We start from the raw sequence: 20,835 nt of genomic DNA, 5'->3' as shown, positions 1-20,835 counted from the left end.
GGTGAGAGAAGTCCAAAGATCACATTGCTCTCTATCATTTACCAAAATTGCAGTCTCTTCTACAAAAAAGATTGTTGTGATAATTGTTTTGTTCTGCGTCATTTGCCTTTAGCTACTTGCTCTTGCCTCTCTGTATTTGTCCAAAGAGATATGCCGTTTTAAGCCAGTGAAGTGTTTGCAGGATCAGCTGATATAACTCTTTTGTGGCCTGATCTTCTGAAACAGTGCTTTTTAAATCATTCCTTTTTGAGCTTTAGTGACTTGGTTTTGAAGAACAGAGGACTCAGGAAAGAGAAAGGTCATCGCGGGGTTCCAGATACGGAAGTAGCTGGACTAAAAAGCAACTCCAAGCTAAAATCAGGACCAGATATTGATCTTCCATTGCCACCAACTTTATCTAGCTCTCCTATGGAAAACTGGCAGGAGCAAGAATAGCTACCGATAAGCAATGTCAATGAGAATAAGTAATGGTGGCTTGAAGGAGATTTGGAGAAACTTACCTGAAGCAAGCCATTGGTTATAAAAGCTGTATTGAAGCAAGTATAAAAGAGACGGCTTCCAATCATTTTCTGGTAGAATGTGATGCGTATGTCTCCACTCACCTATCCAATAATCACCATATGCTCTATCAATCATTTTATCAAACATTAACTGTCTGAAAGATCCTGTTTCTTTTTGTGAGACTTACTCTCACAGGTTTGTCAAAGTAGAAATCAAGACATGTTTTCTCGTCGATGATGGAACTCTCTGTATCCATTTGAACAACAAGACGCGGCTCTTCTCCATCTATTAACACCTCATCCTCCTCTGAATCACAGTTCACATGGGATATATAATACCGTGGACTTGAGTTTCTACAGTATCCTTTCTTGAATTGTCTGCAACAACCTCTTGCAAGCTCTACAGATGGTCTATACATCTCATTTGGAACCTAACATAAGAAACAGAGTCAAGATTGCATTAAAGTGTATCTATAAATCAAAAATGTATATATTAAGCAGAAAAGAGTCTACAATGCATCATAACCTATATATATCAAGCAGAAACAAAGTCTTCTTTTCATTAACATGTATATATCAAGCACAAACAGAGTCTATAAGGCATATATCAAGCGGAAACCGAGTCTATAATGCATATATCAAGCAGAAACAGAGCCTATGAGGCGTATATCAAGCGAAAAAGGAGTCTAAAATGCATATATCAAACAGAAACAGAGCCTATAAATATAATGCATCAATTTTTATATCAACAAGAGCAGATTATATGCATCAGGGTGTACATATCAAGCAGAACAGAGTCTATAATGCATCATAATCTATATATCAAGCAGAAACAGAGTCTACAACGCATTAGAGTCTATAAATCAAGCAGAAACAGAGTAAGTAAAGCATCAAAGTGTATATATATATCAAGTAGAAACAGAGGCTACAATAGATCAGTGTGTATGTATTAAGCAGAAAGAGAGTTTGTGAAGCATAAAAATGTATATGTTAAGCAGAAAGAGAGTCTGTGACGGCTCAAAATGTACTATAAATTAAGCAGAAACCGAGTCTTATTACCTCCTGAAGTTCTGAGACCACAAAGAAGACAGAATCAACGTTGGCTGTATCGTAAAGTCTAATTCTTAGCAACTCTCTGCTATGTTCTTGAGGTAATTTAACCTCTGGAGGTCCTTTTCCAATTCCTTTACCAAGTAAATGTGACCAGTATTTCACGTAACGACGCTGGCTAGGTATTGAGACCTGTCGTGGAAGTAATCAAGTGATTAAGGGTTTGGTTAATTAATAATGTTTCTATGAGATTATAGAGGACATACTCCATTATTGTTAGTGGTTCTTCTGCTTGCATACATCTCAAGAGCTTCTTCAGCTGTCATTCCACTATACACAAGGTACGCTGATACCATTAGCCCTGTCCTACCTTTCCCTGCCTACACCAAACCGTACATTAGAATCTGATGGTTCAAAATTATGGAGTAAACCGGTTTTTCGGTTTGAATAAATACCATGCAATGGACAACAGCAATGTTTTTGGGATCTAATGAGAGCCAAGAATGAACACTTTGGCAGAAAAGTTGGATCATTTTAAGAGATGGGACATGGTTGTCATCAAACGGGAATCTCTCCACGCGTCCGTAGAAGTTCTCTGGATCATAACATTCCTCTATGCATAGGTTATAGACCTTGTAATGATGAGGATGTCGCATATCTAGCACGGACTTGACTTGCCAAAGAGGGTTTCTATAAACTGCTCTCATTCTTTCGGCGGGAAAAGACATAGCCAAGAGTTTGTCGGAAATGTAAGACATGTCGAGATCGTATCCAGCGGTGATTAACCGCCTTCGTTTCTTGGACACCAAGTTACGTAGGTAAAAACTTGTGGTTAGGTACGTCAGAATGTGAACCCTCGTTTGTTGCAGAAGAGTTGATTTCTCTTTCCCAGGCCCTCTTGAGAGCTTTAGACCCATTCTGAAGACAAATAAAAAAAGTTAGGTAGCGTGTGACGCAAGAAAAAGAGATTAAAAGGGTTTTTTTTTTTCTTTTCTTACCTGAAGAATTGATCATGAAAGCTGAGGAATCGATTTTCAGGTCCCCAAATTGAGAGAAATGGGAACCCGAGAAAGAGGAAGAAGAGGGGGTACGTGAGGTGAAACAAAACGGAAAACGTTTTTTTAACTGTTTTCTTTTTGGAGAAAATTAATGGGTTTTGTTTTACTTGAAAACGGAATGGAGACTAGCGATGAACAACAACGACGCAATTCCATTATTGGAGCTCCTGAAATTTAGCAAAGCTTTTTTCTTTTATAGTTAGGGCTCGGGCTCTCTATCTCTCTCCTCTTCTTTCTCTTTCTACCCTTAGCCGTTAGTTTTGGCGGGAACTGCAAGATGGTGCTCAAGAACAATTAATGATTTTGTTTTTCTGCAAAACAATAATTAAAACTATATAGAGCAAACCGCTAATTCGGAAATCCAGACTGGTGCTAAGTGACAGTTATAGTACACAGTAGAAGGAGAATTTCGAGCATCCCCAGTAAATATGTCCGCTTCTCATTCAAGTTTGAAACAGAGGGATTAGTAATAGTTAACATATTACCAAAAAAAAAATCAGATCTGAGGAGAATGCGAGAAATGTTGCTGGAGCTGCCGATGTTGTGAGCATGATGTTGCGATGGTTTGTTGCGTTGTGGTATGTTTTGTTTTTGTATTTTGATCCAGTGAAGTCTTCGCGTTTAATATCGCTTTTATTGAGTGTGTTTTTATTCCTTTATTCATGCTTCTTGTCTGCATTCCCGATCTTACAAATCTTTTTGCTTTTTAGTTTAATTGTTCGAGATTGCTCGAGTCTGCCAGCAGGAAGAGAGAAGAAAAGGCCAAGAATTGCTCGAGATGCAGCGGCTCTGAGGTTGGCTTCCGACGTGACAGCTCGGAAAGTTAATTTTGATAGAACCGTATTTTATAGACTACGGATCACTGAATATTGTAAAAAATAAAATAGATAAAATAATACCAAAGATTAAGAAAAGGATGATACAACTGCAGAGGCGAGATATTATCTCTTTCCTTAACTCAAAATACGTCCCGTAGTGCGACGGTTCGATAACGTAATGAGTCCCAGGATACAACTGCAAACAATCTTCTGAATTTGCGTCACTCTATTAGAAGCCTGGCGAAACTAGTTTTGTGTTGTACTCTCAGACACAAGAAATAAAAAATACTAACATAACTTTTCAATATGGAAGAATGTGATTTTTTCTTTTGCTATTGATGTGTGTTTCTTTCTACATTGCCATGAGGCTTTATATAGAAAATAATGTGAAGCACAAGTTTCATTTTTCAACATAAAAATGAAACCTCCATGGTGCACTAATGGAGACTTTATTTCTTGTCATTATTATGTGAATTCATTTTACATTTTGACCAAGAAAATAAAGAGTATAATTATTATTATTTGACTCATTCAAACAAAATAATATACTTTAAATGGATTTCTTTTTTTATATTTTATCAATATAAAAGATCACATATATTTGGTTTATAAGATTAAGTTAATGAACATGAAGTCCAACTAACAAACCAAAACCCAAATCCAAATATCTAATGTGTATATTTGTAACTCTATACAAGTTTTTCAAATCACACACATTAGACCTCCATTTCTCATTCACACTAACTCTATTTTTAGCATATGAATACATTGCTAAAAAAGTAGTTCCAACAATCCCCCACATGAATAGAAATGCTTCTAGACACTAGACGACTCGACAGACTTGACTTCCTAGACAAGACTCGACTAGACTCAACTAAGGACTTTTGAGAGTACAAACGAGAAATTCACTGCATGATGAGTTGGTAGCAATTTTTCAGCCTTGAACCAGTCATTGTTAATAGCTATCGGATTTACTCGGCCAGGAGGTGGCCATGATGTCTTGAACCTCCCGGGCTTTGGTGTAAACCTAGACAATAGCCAAAACACAGTTTCATTCTCTCACAAAACCAATTTCTCTATTGTGTTCATTTTGGCCGTGAACATTCCTGGTAATCATGAGTGAACTTTAGAGAATATAGCCATTTTATTCTCCTAGAAACGGCCCCATTTCACACCCAGAAGGTGATTTGCCATTAGTTTTGTTTAGAGGAGTATCATGTACTACTCCATTCATATCTCAAAACAATTGGCACAAATCATTAAAAGCAAATGCTTATCCTCTATTCCTTACATGTAGCACTGTTTAATCATCCTAGGAATTGGGTATAGACCGAAGTCTTACAGTGCTTTGGGCAGATTTAGTTTGACTTAGTTGTCTCCTTGAACCTATTTCTTGGGATCTCCAATCTGATAAGTAGAGTTACCGCCAAACCTCATCTTAGTTCATAGGCTAAACTCATTCCTCTTGATGATATTACAATTTGATCTCATGACACACCTTTAATAACAGGATCCTAGGTTGTCATCACATTGAACATAATCTCTTAGGATTAGTCGAGATCAATTGCTTAATGATTTTTGTCATCTTTTTTCTTTCAAGTTACAATCAACCATTATACATAAAACTCAGTGTATGACACTAGTTTTTTTTTTTTTTTTTTAATATCATAGTTTGATAACTATCACTAAGTTCATTTGGCCTCTTGCCAATGACTTTGTATGGTAAGCAAAGCTTCCCCCACATTTCTTGAGATAGCTCAAAACCATGCATATTTACATTTAACATCTCTTAAGAGTTTAGAAAGTTAATCTATAACTCTTTTAGATTTAAATAAATAATAAAAACAATTTCGAAAATAGTTACAATTTCCTTTAGAATGTATTTCATTCTTGAAAAATCATATTTTGGATACAACTATTTTCATAGTTCTCTCATGTTGATTTAGAATCCAACTTGTATATATTTTGATTTTTTTTTTCAAAATATATTTTTGCTTTATAGCAAATATATCATATCATTATATGATATTATTTATACCATCAAAACCACCATTTTCTATAGTTATTCTCCAACATATTGACTTTAAAAACTACAATACACATTGTCAGTTTCAGTCATATTGGTCTAAAAATTCTCATTGGTTTTGTATGGTCAACCTTTTTAAAATGTGCATTTAAGCATTGACGAAATACAAATGTTTTGATCAATATCAACAAACATTTTATTTCTTATGACAAATGATTTATATGTGGCAGACCTCTCCCAAAACTAATTTGAGGCGTCGACTCACGAAATCCATTTCCATTCATATAACATGATCCCTTAAGAATCAAAATGTTATTTATGACTATGGTTTCACCATATTTTTGAAACTTGAATCAGTTTTCTTTTCTCATGGTCAACATATGCTTAATAACTAAATTAAGTTATCCCAATATCCGAAAAAGAAATCAAAAACGTTAAACCATTCTTGATAATTAAAGCAAAATAATTATCATTTACCAAGTCAAAGCAATATCACATTTTTGACTAATATTAAAAAAATGATTGTAACCACTAGATCCATCAATTAATGATTTTTATCCACATAGAAATCATCAACAAAAATAATCTGATGGAATGAACATATTCTTTATCACCATGAAATCTCCAATTCCTGTTTTCATGACAAAACACTTCACAAAATAATCAGTTTTGTTAGTATAATAATACAAACAAAAAATTTACTAGAAAGATTATTTTGAAATAATCATAGAGATCTGACTCCGGCATTTTTTTTTCCAAAGATCAATCAACCTGTTCTTACAAAAAAAATACTTTTTACAATAATCAGTCCGGTTAGTGCAAAGCAATAAACGAATATTTTGAGTTAAGACTGATAGAACCGTATTTTATAGACTACGGATTACTGAATATTGTAAAGAATAAAATAGATAAAATAATACCAAAGATTAAGAAAAGGATGATACAACTGCAGATGCGAGATATTATCTCTTTCCTTAACTCAAAATACGTCCCGTAGTGCGACGGTTCGATAACGTAATGAGTCCCAGGATACAACTGCAAACAATCTTCTGAATTTGCGTCACTCTATTAGAAGCCTGGCGAAACTAGTTTTGTGTTGTACTCTCAGACACAAGAAATAAAAAATACTAACATAACTTTTCAATATGGAAGAATGTGATTTTTTCTTTTGCTATTGATGTGTGTTTCTTTCTACATTGCCATGAGGCTTTATATAGAAAATAATGTGAAGCACAAATTTCATTTTTAACATAAAAATGAAACCTCCATGGTGCACTAATAGAGACTTTATTTCTTGTCATTATTATGTGAATTCATTTTACATTTTGACCAAGAAAATAAAGAGTATAATTATTATTATTTGACTCATTCAAACAAAATAATATACTTTAAATGGATTTCTTTTTTATATTTTATCAATATAAAAGATCACATATATTTGGTTTATAAGATTAAGTTAATGAACATGAAGTCCAACTAACAAACCAAAACCCAAATCCAAATATCTAATGTGTATATTTGTAACTCTATACAAGTTTTTCAAATCACACACATTAGACCTTCATTTCTCATTCACACTAACTCTATTTTTAGCATATGAATACATTGCTAAAAAAGTAGTTCCAACAAATTTCGCGTATGTGTATATCAGTGTATTTATCTCATTTCATGGAGCAGGCATTTAGGCATTGCTTCAATGATATTGTCCACTTAAAATGAAATGATGAAAGTGGCACGATTCAGTGACAAAAAAAGAAAAAAAAAAAGTGGCATGATTTAAACCGTTTGCCCCCACCACAGAAGAAAGCGAAGAGTGAAAAGCCTCTTTTCTGCTTCTTTCTAAAACCCATCAACTTCACATGCATCTTATATATGCATGTATATTGCCTTTGTTAAAAGATATGCATGTAATAACTTTTTCACTAAATTTGGTTCATCTCTCTGAATTATTCGTTATTATTGGAGCTTTTGGAAGAAGGAAAAGGAACTAAATCTAGAAACACTTGAATACTTGAATTCGGTTTTGACAGAAAAACTCAATTTTTAATTTTCGGCAGAAAATTTGGAATTCTCAGTTTTGGCCGAAAAAATGATTTTCCGGTTTTCGGCGGAAAACTCGATTTTCCGATTTTCAGTGTCAATTGCAATCATAAAAACTTTGAACATCTCTCTAGCATCATCCATCAGTGGTGGTGGTAGAGACCAGCGCCTACTTAAATTTCTCTCTTAATCATAAAAATCCATATTTGTTAGCTTTCTCGGCAATGCATGTGGTTTCATATTTTCTTTATAGTTTTTATTAAAATATTATGTATATTAATATAATAAAAATTGATAAGAAATGATAGAAGTGATAAGACAGTAAGTGTTCCAGATTATTAAATTTTAATAGAAGTCATTTATTTACATTTAATAATATTTTGTTTTGTTTTCACCTAGCCAATATAATACTTTTTATTTTCAAAATTATGATTTAATAATAATAATTTTATTAGTTTTAAAAACACATGTCTCCACCGATTTGCAGCGCATCTTTTGCTATCCCTGCAATCGCTTCCCTCCCAAATCCAGCCATGAACAAACCGTTTCTCCGCTTCCAGTTATGATCCTGGAACAAGTCTCCATCATCGATCTGAGGAGAGCACATTGAAACAAAAACACATTGTTTCTCAGAGTCAGAGAAGACATTTGTCTTATGATCCAGAAACATACATGAAGCCATTTCAGTAAAAACATAATATAGAAACAGAATTAGCTAAAATCATGGAAAATATGATAATTCAAGCTACAAACAAATAAAACATGACATCCCTTTCGAAGACCTGCAAGACTACTCTTCCTCTGGCATCATTAAAAACGACCCATTCATTGAATTTTCTTGTACTGAAAATAAAGAAGGTACAACTACCTCGAGCATTATAAAGGAAGTGTGACGTTGGACATTCTTTAATCCAGCCCCTACTTCAATAGTGCTCATATCTAATCTCAAATGTGTTATGCGCTTCGGTTACCAGATGAATCGTCTTTCAACGAGTGAATATAACATTCTTCTCACAGATGAATCCACTTCTAGTCCTCCAAAATTGTTCTGGAAAGACTTACTTAAAGGTTTGTCTGTTGTTCTTTGTATTGACAGTTTTTGTTTGTTTTTTTGTGTTTCTAAACTATGCATTGTTTGTTTCTTTCAGATGCTGTGAGGAAATCTGTGTGGGATTCTACAGGGAAAAGAATTGAGGAGAAGTTCACAGGTGAACATGGGGGCATTTTTTGTGCAGTATGAAACTCTGGTTCTAGAGACGGATGCATTGAAGATGGTGATTTAACCATGCATCTCACGAGTGAAACACATGAACTGGAAGTAAGCATTATTATCCTTGTTACTTCCTCTTCTTATTTGGTTTTTTGTCAACAGATGTATCACAAACCAAACTTTACTTGTCAACAGATGTTTGGGACATCCCCTAAGGATCTATTTGAGAACGACTTGAGCTTAGCATACAGGTGGGCTGCTTACCATAATTACCTCGAGAAAGAATGGATTACCTTCTGAAGAATCATCCAGAGACAAGTTTCTTTTTCTTTTTCCCCAGAAACAATGAAGCTTTGTTCCCTAAATTTTGAATTTGATTTTGGTTGGTGAAGAACAAGGGAAGAGGAAGAGAGGAAGACAGCGAAGAGGAAGACAACGAATGAGTGTCGCTTTGAGATCCTTTTTATCATGTGTTTTTGTACCTTTTTATCTACTCTATTCAATGTGCAAAGCAAGAAACAGATCAAGGTCTGTTTTATCTACTCTAAAGTGTAGTTTTTCAAAAAAAAATATAGAATTTTAAATTTTGAATTATAAATAGGGTATTTTTCAAATTGTCCCAAAAAAAATGGTATTTGTATATAATTGAACAAAGGGAAAAAAAAATTATTACCTTCTGTGGTTCCAGAAAAAAGGAAAAAAATTGATGTAAGAAGTAAATAATTGAACAATATATAATAGAACAAATTGGAAAGCGATGGCCCCAAATATACTTCTCGAGCAGAACCCCTAACGATTTGATTCTGTAGATCTACTTCCTTGTCGATTGACGGCACGAGCGTTTCAGATTTGTACGGTAGGCGATTTCAGTCTCTCTCCCTGGTTTATAATTTCAATCTAGAGGTAGATTGTTCTCTGGTTTGACGTTTTTTTGTGTTATGTATTTCTAGAGAGGATGTCTTTAAATAGGTACGAGGAGGCACCTCCTGAGTTACGGACAGCTAAAACGATGGTGTGGTGGGACATCAAAAGCTGCCCGGTTCCGGAAGGTTATGATCATCTTCTTGTCCGTAGGAGTATAGAATCTGTCTTGAGCGATAAACAATACTGTGGTCCTCTCACCATCATTGCCTTGGGGAACCTAGAAGACATCCCTCTCGAAGACCTGCAAGCCTACTCCTCCTCTGGCATCGTTATGAAACACGACCTGTTCGTTGAATCTTCTTGTACTGAAAATCAAGAAGGTACAACTATCTCGAGCATTATAGAGGAAGTGCGACGTTGGACATTCTTTAATCCAGCCCCTGCTTCAATAGTGTTCATATCCAATCCCAGATGTCTTCTGCGCTTCTCTTACCAGATGAACTGTCTTTCAACGAGTGAGTATAACATTCTTTTCGCATTTGAAACCGCTCCTCGCGATGGCTATACTCCTCATAGTCCTACAAAATTTCTCTGGAAAGACTTACTTAAAGGTTTGTCTGTTGTTCTTTCTTTTCTTGACAGTTTTTGTTTGTTTTTGTGTTTCTAAACTATGCATTGTTTGTTTCTTTCAGATGCAGTGAGGAAATCTGTGTGGGATCAAGTTTTGATCCCACATTCTACAGGGCAAAGAATTGAGGAGAAGTTCTCAGGTGAACATGGGGGCATTTTTTGTGCAGTATGAAACTCTGGTTCTAGAGACGGATGCATTGAAGATGGTGATTTAACCACGCATCTCACGAGTGAAACACATGAACTGGAAGTAAGCATTATTATCCTTGTTACTTCCTCTTCTTATTTGGTTTTTTGTCAACAGATGTATCACAGACCAAACTTTACTTGTCAACAGATGTTTGGGACATCCCCTAAGGATCTATTTGAGAACGACTTGAGCTTAGCGTACAGGTGGGCTGCTTACCATAATATACCTCGAGAAAGAATGGATTACCTTATGAAGAATCATCCAGAGATAAGTTTCTTTTTCTTTTTCCCCAGAAACAATGAAGCTTTGTTCCCTAAATTTTGAATTTGATTTTGGTTGGTGAAGAACAAGGGAAGAGGAAGACAGCGAAGAGGAAGACAACGAATGAGTGTCGCTTTGAGATCCTTTTATCATGTGTTTTTGTACCTTTTTATCTACTCTATTCAATGTGCAAAGCAAGAAACAGATCAAGGTCTCATGTTTGTAGTCGACCGTAGAAATAGAGAAATGGATCAAAGTAGTTCGAATTATAGATTTCTAAAACAGATTAGGTTTCTAATGTCGTCCATGAACAAACAGTAAATCAAGAGTAGATGGTTAAAACCACAATAATCCGATTTCTAAATATAATTTAGCTCTTCACCAAAACCGTCTACTGTTTCAAGTCTACAGTCTTTAGCAGAGGTTCGGAGGCAGGCAGTTGCCAATCATGCATTATGTTCAGATTCGATGAACAGAGATGTTGATCACTTTTAAAGAGGATTCCTCTTAGAGATCATAGCCAATCTAAGGATCACACCAATGTGACAATGTCAACTTAGTTATCCCAAAGATTTTTTTCTTTTCTAAAAAGGCAATGAGATTACAATCACACTTGCGATCAAATCAAACCAAACATGCTATTTAAGCAAAAACCAAACGTCAGCATATATTACAAACAATATTAAAACGTCTCACTTCAACTTTGAAACATCTTCCTCAAGGGTAGTGAGCTTCGTATTGGGCAACTGCAAAATAATAAACAAACGACCATATTTTTAGATAACATAATTTTCTTTTTCAAACAAACGAATTTATCATTATACATAGTTACATTTTTAAGTCAAAAGTCATATTTTTTATTTATTCAAAGTGAACACATAATTATTTAATTTTGTGTTTAAATCCACATACAATTTGGGATAGCTTAGCTCTGATTATTTAAACATTTATATGTAAACACAAGTCCATGTTGACACTTTTATTTAAACTTGATTATTCGACATCCCCTTGAAACATATATTTCTTCATCTCCCCATCACTTCTTGAAACTTAAGTTCATCATCACTTATGGACCTTTTCCTTTGGTTGAGTTAGAGTGGTTCCGATTCGATAAAAAAAAAGAGTTAAAGAGTGGTTCGCACGTGTGCCCATCGGGGCAGGGACGGAACATCCTCGCCGATACTGACCTGGAACAATATGAAAAAAAAGTTACAAAAATCAATGGAAGATCATATGATTAGTCTTAAATCAACATTTTTTGTGATTTAAGTGGTGGAAACAAATCCGATCTAGAGTAGTGGACTATAGCTTTAAATGGGTAACGCGAATCAAAATGTTGATTCTTACAATGATTGTCATATGATCTTCCATATGATCATATGAAAAAAAAGTTACAAAAATCAGTGGAAGATCATATGATTAAATTTACTTATCCTAAGGCTGTACGATAGTCATAAATTTATTTTTGTAATGTTTCAAATATTTTATCATGTTTACTTATCCTTAGAAAATATCATGAATGCGCAAAATTCGTTTTTGGAAAATTGCACCTACTCATTTTTAAAACAATTTGATCGATTTTCTAGCCAAGAGAATTTTAAACTGTATCTATGCGGTTGACAATAAAAGCTGAATATACGAACTATGAACCTTCTTTATACACGTATATTCTGCTGACATTTTAAGTAGTAACAATTGTTTGACGATGTATGAAACCGACCGTTCATTAATCTTTGAGAAAAGGAGTAAGATATTGCTTGAAGTTAAAGATTGTATTTAATTTGAAAACCGACCGTTCATTAATCATCATTAATATATTGTTTACAAACAAATTTCTTATTCCAGCATTTTATTTCTCCAACGTAAATGTAGGAGTGGAGAACAAAAGTAGCTGCGTCATATTGTGGTCTCGGAAAAGTTTGAGAAAAAGTTTTTTTTTTTTTTTTTTTTTGCTAAATTTTTTTTTTTTTTTTTTTTTTTTTGAATGAAATATATATTAAAGAAATTTCTATAATATTATCTAAAAGTAAATTTTTATATGTCAACGTTGATTCTTACAATCATTAAATTACAATAATAACTAGGTATTTTCCTACACCATATACACTAAGAATTTTTTTTTAAATCTAACCTATATTTAAAAATAAAATTTATTATATATTATAGATTTTATAATTTTATTACTAATATTTAATATACATTTTATATATATTAAATCAATTTTTTTTAAAACTAATAAGAAACTAATAATCTTACGATTAGATATATTTTTTTTAAAATTGTAGAAATTTTTGAACGTTTTAGTAATACAAATTGTATAATTATACAATAAATAATAATATTTCGAAATTTGAAATGTTATATATGAATATATTTATTTTATTGATGATGTATGAGCTATTACCATATTTTAAAAAGTTTACCAAAAAAATATCAATATTAAATATAATATATGAATTATTACCATATTCTAATAAGTTTGCTAAGAAAATATCAATATTAAATGTAATATATGAATTATTACCATATTCTAATAAGTTTGCCAAAAATATAAATCAACATTAAATGAAATTATCTATGTCATATTTTTCCGGAAGCCATGTCATCAATTTTAGTAGCTATATCATATATATTTGTTTAGTGAAATTAATTGTAGAGAATACATGTGGCAAAATCACTTCACAAATATAGTCTAGAGGATCTTAACGAGTGAAGTTACTTATCAAAATGTTATTATTAACTTTTTGTTAACATTTGTTTTAAAATGTTATTATTAACTTTTTTGTTAACATTTATTTTTTTTCTTCAATATTATTATCTTGTGTATTTTATCTAAGGTTTCAAAAGCAAACTTTTGAAAACTTATATTAATTTAAGGTAATTAAAAACACTTAAAAATTGTCTATAATGGAGATAACAAGAACGATAGACATAAAGATATCATCTCTAACGGTTTGGATCAACCTTTTCAAGGTTCTTGAGTTTCTTCTCCGTATCACTTTCCAACTCCTTACTAGGAGACAGCATCTCAGAGATTTTGATTGCCCCGTAAGCGACATATCCAACTGTTAGCCATTGGATCCCAGTGGTACATATATCCATCGACATCAAAATCACGTCTCCAATAAACTTCCCCAGCATAGCTTCGTCTCTCCTTAGACTTAGACTTAGGGTTCCTAACATTTGTTTTAAAATCATCTTATTATCAAAGAAGCAACATCTTTCACGTAAATATATAAAATTTAAATTTAAAATATGTAATTTAATAAAAACTAATTTCCATTTATATAAATGAAAAGGAATATAATATAAAAGGAATATATATATATATATCAGTTTTATATTTTAAGCATATAGTTTAATTAAAACAAATTTCTTTTATATAATTAAAAAGGAATAGAAGATAAGGATAATATCTTTAACATATATATATATATATTATATATATATATATATATATATATATATTATATATATGTATATATATAAATATTAATTTTTATTTTTGAAGCTTGTAATTTAATAAAACAATGATAGTGTTTTCCTAAATGAAGTTGGTTAAATCAGTTATTTATCCGATTTTCACGCTATTTAGAATTTTTTTAATTATTATTTAATTTTGAGTGTTAACATAAAATGAATGAAAATTAAATTCTCATAGTTATAGTATATTTTAAATAATGCAGTTTTAGAATGGTATTAAACAGTAACTTTTTCAATTTTGGAATTTTATTATTTTATAAATTTTACTCTTTCGATGTTTTAGGTTTTTTTCTCTTACACAAAACGATGTTTTAGCTTTAACTAATAATTTAAAAATAAAATATAAATTAATCTAAAAGTATGAGTGGGAGAATAATATTGGTAAGAAAATAATATTTTTTTAAAAACAGTATATCAATATATGTATTTAATATCTATTAACATAAGTGAAAATATGGAGTTCTCTTTCAGTTATGATTTATATTGATTCCACCTCTCTTTTTTGATTTTCCGAACCGGTAGGTCCAGTTATTTAGGTTTTTTTCGATGTTGTCAAAAAAATATAAGTGAAAATATTTTTTTTTAAAATTACATCCAGAAAGTTTATAAGTGATTTGTGCATTTTCAAAAATTCACAAACACCAATAATAAACCAAAATAAACAATGTACAAAACCATAATTATAATCTCTATAATATTATTTGAGAAGTCAGTTTTCTGTGTGTCGCACTCACGTTAACTCTCACGATAGTTGATTACACAAATACATTTAATGAATTAAAATTATTACAATTAAATACTTTATTGATTTTTTATTTAGTTTCCTTTTTAATTTTTTCCAAATAACATATATAATAAAAAAGAAACATTTATAAAGTTTAAAAGCAAATTAAAAAACGAAAAATAAAATATGATTTCATTAAAAAGAAAAGTTCACAAAATAGTAATGTTCCAATTAAAAAAATAACATAAAATATAATTTTGAAGTAATTAAATACTTTATTTATATCTATATTTTCTTAGATGAAAATATATATTTGTATATAATGTGATTTCATAAAGAAAATTTCACATAGATAACTCTGATATTAGAAAATAAATATTATTTATTTTAAAACATAATTTTTTGTTCAAATATTTAGAAAATAATTTACAAAAAAAATAAAATTTCAAAGTAATATAAATATATATATATATATATTATATTCTTAGATAATTACATAAAATAATTAAGTAACATAAACAAATATATTGTTAATTGACTAAAATTGTTTATAATTAGTATTATTGATTTTTTATTTATTGTCATATATTTATTTGACTATAATATCTTTAAATTACAGAAAATTATCTATAAATTATATTTTACTTATATAGTGTAATTTCTCAAATAAAATCACAATTTTTTACTGTTTATTTTTAAAAGATATTAGAAAATGAAAGATAGATTTTTAACAGTAAACATTTTTGATCAAATAATTACAAAATATTTTTAAATTAAAATAACATGATATACTTTAACAGAATATATCAGTTGATCATTGATAAATATATGAAAATACATGCACATTAAATGATAAATAAAATTAATTTTATATGACTTAACTATATCAACAATAATTATATTTTAGTTTGAATTTGAAACAATATATGCAACTTAATTTACTCACAACATGAGTAACTAGACTAATCCAACTTATATCTAATAGCATAGATTAAACTACAATAAGAATATATAATTTAATGGCAATAATTAATTTTATAAATATAAATTATAGGATGGTTCAAAATATACTAACAAATGAAAATAAAATATTAACCAATGGTTACAATTTAGTTCTTTTGTAAAGTTTATATATGTAGGCATGAGACTTTATAATATCATCGTTATATTAATTTATTTAATTTGGAAACCGACACTTTAGTTTATCTTTTATTTCATTCTAAGCACAATATATCTTAATTTGTAAATAATCATTCTAAAAATTATTACATATATAAGATAAACAACCAACCAACCTAAATGAAAACAAGAAAATTAATCAAAATTTTAATATATTTAGAATAAAAAATATTATAATTGAATTCAAAGAAATAATGCAAACCAATATATCCAAATGACAACTAAATCGATTGTAAAAACAACAAAAATGACAACCTACAACATATCTAAAATCGTATGTCTAATTAAAATAATATAATTTTATTAATATAAATTATGCATAAAATTATAAATTAATATAAAATTAAAGTAAATAGCAATTAGTTATTATAGTATATTTACATTATAGATATTTATAATCGTGCATGAGCACAGGAAAATCACCTAGTACCATATAAATGAGAAGACATTAACTACACAAATTAAAATAAAATTAGCATTTTAGAAACAAATATTATAGCAAAAAATGGAATTTTACAAAATCAAAACCATAAAACATCATAACTCAATAACCCATAAACAACATCCTTTACTAGAATTAATATAGAACATAAAACTAAAAAAATGTTAATAAACTATTACAAAGTATTGGTGGATTATTTTCTTCGTATGCGAGATTAACTTATTTTCATACGAAATATTATTATTGACAGGTACAAAATTACAAATTTAAACCACATAAGTCACACTATATTAAATTATATAGTACTTTGTAAGACAATTATAGTTACCATTTATTTTGCCATTAAAGTTTTAAAGATATTTTAGCAATTTTACCAAAATTTCTAAATTTTGGCTTCATAAAAGTGGAAGAGTATCTTAAAACTTATAGAAAATGGTCAATTCCATGTAACTTTTTATATTCATATTTTAATTTAAGATTTTTCCTTATTTATTTTGGTTCAAGTCCGGTTTGGATCTTGGTTACGTGTAAACCCCAAACATCTCGTCCTGGTTCGGTCTTACTTAAGCAAAAACAGAGGAAAACCAAACCATGTGCTGAAAAGTAAAGATCTGTACTTTATGATAACCCCACAAGGTCCACACAACTTTCTCTATCTAAAATCTAGGAGGAATAGAGGAGAAAAAGGGAGGTAACATTATTATTAAACTGCCCTTCTAAATTCTGCGACAAACGCGGAAAGCAAGGAGACGAAGAAAAGCCCTCACCACCACCTTCGTTAAATAACCTAAAGAAAAGTTTTTTTTTTTCTTCTTCTTCTTCTTTTAGTTGGTTGCACGATCTCGACGAACACGGAACACCGACCCAGAAGAAAAGGACTCGTAAATTCTGCACCTTTTTCTTCTTCTCCCGTGTTTTAAATCATTGTTTTGTCAAAAAAGTCTTTTGCTTTTCTTTTGAACAGTTCTTCTGAAACACAAAGGTGAATTATTATTATTTGATTTATTTCTCTGCTTTTTTTTTTTGATATTTTCTTCTAATTTTGAAAATTATTTCCCCCCATTGAAGTTTCTGATCGTGGGAGGCATTTAATCGGTTACTGCGAAAATGGGTTTCCTTCGAATCCGATATTTTCTAGTATTTTCCAATTTTCAATAGAAACGTAAGAGTTGGATCTTATGCTTTATTTTGTGGGTCTTTGGTTTTGATTATTCTCAGGAAAAAGAAAAAAAAATGAATGCTTCAAGATGAAAACTTCTCTTTAAATGCGATCCATTCGGGTTCCCTTTATTTAATTATTTAGAGAATCGCATTTGTCTCTGTCTCTCATGACATTGTTTGCTTAGTTTCCGAATCATTTCTCCATTTTTTTACATATAGCTTATTCTCTGACCCCTTCTTGCTGTTTATCAGATTTGATCTCTTGGTAAGCCAAAATCCAAAGCTGTTCAACTAGATTTTGAAATCCTTTGTTAGGTATGTTAGTGCAGAAAAACGTTTGTTTCAGTTAGTTTTGGCTTCTTGTGGTGGATAATGTTCTCATCTTTATGACATAGTCTATTTTTAGTTTGAGTTTTGGTTTCTGTTAGTGGTTGCTCTTGTGTTTAATCCTCTGATCTGTTTTGTTGTTTGTTGTTGTAATCAATGCTATATTGATTTAGTGACAAAAAGAAAAAAAAAACTTTTTCTTGTTTGTATATAGACTATTATATGAAATAGTAATTGATTTTGGTGTCTTGTGTTTGAAAATGTGAACAGGTTTGTGTCTTGTTGTGTTTTTAATTAAATGGATGAAGAAGACAGTGTGAGTAGCTTTGGAACGCCTGAGATGATGGGAAGGAGAGACTCTACGGGGAAGGCAAAAGCATCAAAGCCTTTTGAGAAAGAGATCCCTCGTTACCTCAGAGCATCCACCGGTTCTTGCCATGATATCTGCAAGTACGGCAAGAGGCAGGTGACGCTGGAGAAACCATGGCGTTCCGCTAACAGAAAGATCTTCAAGAAAGGGGATGATGATGCTTTGGTCGACGAAACTTTGAAGCCTGGTTTGTTGAGAACCAAGAAGGCTACTACGAAGAAGGTCACTCCTGATGGTGATTCTTCTTCTTCTGAGATGGTGATCAAGAGAGAGGTTGTGAAGCATCAAGTGAGTGGTGGTGGTGTCTCTAGTGGGATTAAGAAGCCAATACCATCTGGTGATGAAACTCCTGTGAAGACAATGAAGAAGAAAGTGACATCGAGTTCTAAGCTTAGACCTTCACCAGATTCTGGATCTCGTAGTGTTGATGCTGTGAAGCCGAAGGTCTTGAAGAAATCTTATTCAGCACTAGCAACGTCTAAATCTAAAGTAAACAGCGAGAAAGTTGCTTCTTCTTCAGTTCTGAAACCCAAAGTGGGATCAAGAAGTGAAGATGCAAAGATGAAGAAGGCTACAGCTTCATCTAGAGTTGTTTTAAAGAAGGTTCAAACAAAAGTGACTCCAAGAGCTTCACTTTCTCCTAGATTGAGACTAGCTGGAACTTCGAGTTTGAAGAAGAGTCAGAGCTTAAAGACTGCATCCGCTTCATCCTCGATTCAGAAACTAAGACGTGTGAAGCGCAGTGACGAGTCTAACAAGGAGATAGATGGTTATCCAGTGGAGGAGAAAACATTGCACGTTGTGGAAATGGAAACAAAGAGCAAAGGTGTCTCTGAAGATGATCAGAATCAGCAGTCCGTTGCTGAACCTTTTCCTCATCTTCTACAGACTCAGTCAACTGAGAAAGATGATGAGTGTCCTGTTTCAGAAACAGAGGAGTATGATTACCCTTCAGGAAGCAACGAAGCTGAGAGCTTAGTAGAAGAAGAGACTGGAGCCTCCATCAATGGAGAGAGGAAAACAAGAGTGAGAAAGGAAGGAGAGTCTGCAGAGGAAGCTGCTCGGAAACTACATTTCAGGAGAGGAAAAGTTGTGGATGCTGATGATGTGGGTGAGAGTGCAAGGAAGCTCAAGTTTAGAAGAGGAAGAGATCTTGGGGAAGACAAAGCGCAAGATGCACAAGTCAGAAGAAGCTTTAAGAAGAGGGAAGATGTCAAAGAAGATGAAGAAGAAGACGAAGATGGTGAAAAAGTTGTGTTGAGGCATCAAGATGTTCAGGAGAAAGATGCACAGGGACTACTCAACAATGTCATTGAAGAAACAGCGAGTAAACTTGTTGAAGCTAGAAAAAGCAAAGTTAAAGCTTTGGTTGGTGCTTTCGAAACTGTCATCTCTCTTCAAGAATCTAAACCTCCTGCTGCTAACTCTGGTATGTGCCTTGAGCATGAGCAAAAACTAACATTTGAATCTTAATAGTAGTTGAATTGGTTTTGGTTTTGTATGCAGAAACTGTTAACTCGAGCCCGGTTTGATGTGGAACTTCAAGAAAGATTGTTTAATGCATTCATATTAAGGATATGATGTCTGATGTCTCAGCCAAATATTGATATGGTGCTTTGTGAATAATACTCTGATGGATTGTGTTATGTGTTTAGTTTTGGTTCTTCTGAACCAGTTTGTTGGTCTCATTTGGATGTGTTCGGTTTTGTACAGACAAAAAAGACTAGTTTTCTTTACATTTTCATTTCTTATTGGTTGTTGTTTTCTTCTACAGATTTTTTTTCTTTCTGAACAAACCGGATAGTAAACCGGATCCACAAACCGACAAAAGATATTCCTTCTGATATGCTAAACATGTGATCGATCACAATGCACCAATTGTTTGTTAAAAATTTCATCAATGCATTAATTGGATTTGCTTACTAGGAGGAGATGAATCAAAGCCAATGGAGAAAGTTTACATGTCCATATCCACTTAATTTTTTCAACAAAAAGAATGAATATCAATGTCCTTATGACTTTATGTGTTCACCAATACCATTAGACTTATTAACAGCCTCAGATCTTTCTTCTAATATTATTAACATCAGTTCAATCTACCAACCATCTTTTTCTAGAGAGATTTCATATCCTACAATACTTTCCTCTTGTACATCTGAAACAACTGATGTTCATAGTAGAACAAATTGGCAAGACACTATTTAACATGAATACATGAATACATGAATACATGATTATATATTTATATTGTAATCCAACTCTAACTGGATGGTTTAATGCATAATCATGATGCTAAGTTCTAACTCACTTTCCTTGCTTTAGTTACTGTAACCTACTCTTTTATCTTGTCTTTTCACATTTTAACATGTTTCAAAAACTCTCTTTTATTGTCAACATCTTTTCTCCACTTTTTCAACCTTTTCCCAATTTTTTTTGTAAATTGGAAATTCAGCTATAATGGAGACAAATCAGTAGATGGAACTAATTTAACTTCACATTAAC

At 31.8% G+C, this 20,835-nt stretch overlaps 3 protein-coding genes across 7 annotated transcripts; 2 read left to right on the top strand and 1 right to left on the bottom strand.

Moving 5' to 3' along the window:
- Positions 1-105: 105 nt before the first annotated feature.
- Positions 106-2,705, bottom strand: LOC108838413 (phosphatidylinositol 3,4,5-trisphosphate 3-phosphatase and protein-tyrosine-phosphatase PTEN1). Its single transcript, XM_057008547.1, has 7 exons — positions 2,549-2,705; positions 2,006-2,468; positions 1,817-1,930; positions 1,560-1,742; positions 689-931; positions 501-602; positions 106-416 (listed from the first exon to the last, which is right to left on the bottom strand). Exons 2-7 carry the CDS (start codon positions 2,465-2,467, stop codon positions 300-302), a joined length of 1,221 nt encoding a protein of 406 aa, XP_056864527.1. The 5' UTR covers position 2,468; positions 2,549-2,705; the 3' UTR covers positions 106-299.
- A 6,759-nt stretch (positions 2,706-9,464) lies between these two features.
- LOC130511276 (uncharacterized) lies at positions 9,465-10,774 on the top strand. Its single transcript, XM_057008189.1, has 6 exons — positions 9,465-9,558; positions 9,653-10,177; positions 10,259-10,336; positions 10,383-10,402; positions 10,501-10,589; positions 10,732-10,774. The coding sequence occupies exons 2-6, from the start codon at positions 9,658-9,660 to the stop codon at positions 10,772-10,774; spliced, it is 750 nt and encodes a 249-aa protein (XP_056864169.1). The 5' UTR covers positions 9,465-9,558; positions 9,653-9,657.
- A 6,360-nt stretch (positions 10,775-17,134) lies between these two features.
- On the top strand, positions 17,135-20,096 carry LOC108829992 (uncharacterized). Of its 5 annotated transcripts, XM_018603603.2 has the most exons (4): positions 17,135-17,356; positions 17,889-17,951; positions 18,234-19,762; positions 19,840-20,096. In XM_018603603.2, the coding sequence occupies exons 3-4, from the start codon at positions 18,262-18,264 to the stop codon at positions 19,863-19,865; spliced, it is 1,527 nt and encodes a 508-aa protein (XP_018459105.2). In that variant the 5' UTR covers positions 17,135-17,356; positions 17,889-17,951; positions 18,234-18,261; the 3' UTR covers positions 19,866-20,096. The 5 variants fall into 5 exon arrangements, with proteins under 5 accessions (XP_018459105.2, XP_018459103.2, XP_018459108.2 ...); XM_018603601.2 differs by lacking the exon at positions 17,889-17,951; XM_018603606.2 differs by lacking the exon at positions 17,889-17,951 and having other exon boundaries at positions 17,135-17,457.
- The last annotated feature ends 739 nt before the right edge of the window (positions 20,097-20,835 follow it).

This window comes from Raphanus sativus, chromosome 4, assembly GCF_000801105.2.
Source record: "Raphanus sativus cultivar WK10039 chromosome 4, ASM80110v3, whole genome shotgun sequence".
In the NCBI taxonomy this organism is placed as follows: Eukaryota; Viridiplantae; Streptophyta; class Magnoliopsida; order Brassicales; family Brassicaceae; genus Raphanus; species Raphanus sativus.
This window is presented reverse-complemented; position numbering and strand designations above follow the sequence as displayed.

Bases quoted from the DNA above. Each gene is read 5' to 3' on its own strand.
- LOC108838413 (XM_057008547.1), bottom strand. From the start codon at position 2,467: ATGGGTCTAAAGCTCTCAAGAGGGCCTGGGAAAGAGAAATCAACTCTT. The intron at 1,743-1,816 runs GTATGTCCTCTA...CTTCCACGACAG, and splicing joins GAACCACTAACAATAATGGA to GTCTCAATACCTAGCCAGCG. The intron at 603-688 runs GTAAGTCTCACA...ATTATTGGATAG, and splicing joins ACTTTGACAAACCTGTGAGA to GTGAGTGGAGACATACGCAT.
- LOC130511276 (XM_057008189.1), top strand. From the start codon at position 9,658: ATGTCTTTAAATAGGTACGAGGAGGCACCTCCTGAGTTACGGACAGCT. The intron at 10,337-10,382 runs GTGAACATGGGG...CTCTGGTTCTAG, and splicing joins AATTGAGGAGAAGTTCTCAG to AGACGGATGCATTGAAGATG. The intron at 10,403-10,500 runs GTGATTTAACCA...TTTTGTCAACAG, and splicing joins AGACGGATGCATTGAAGATG to ATGTATCACAGACCAAACTT.
- LOC108829992 (XM_018603601.2), top strand. From the start codon at position 18,262: ATGGATGAAGAAGACAGTGTGAGTAGCTTTGGAACGCCTGAGATGATG. The intron at 19,763-19,839 runs GTATGTGCCTTG...TTTTGTATGCAG, and splicing joins ACCTCCTGCTGCTAACTCTG to AAACTGTTAACTCGAGCCCG.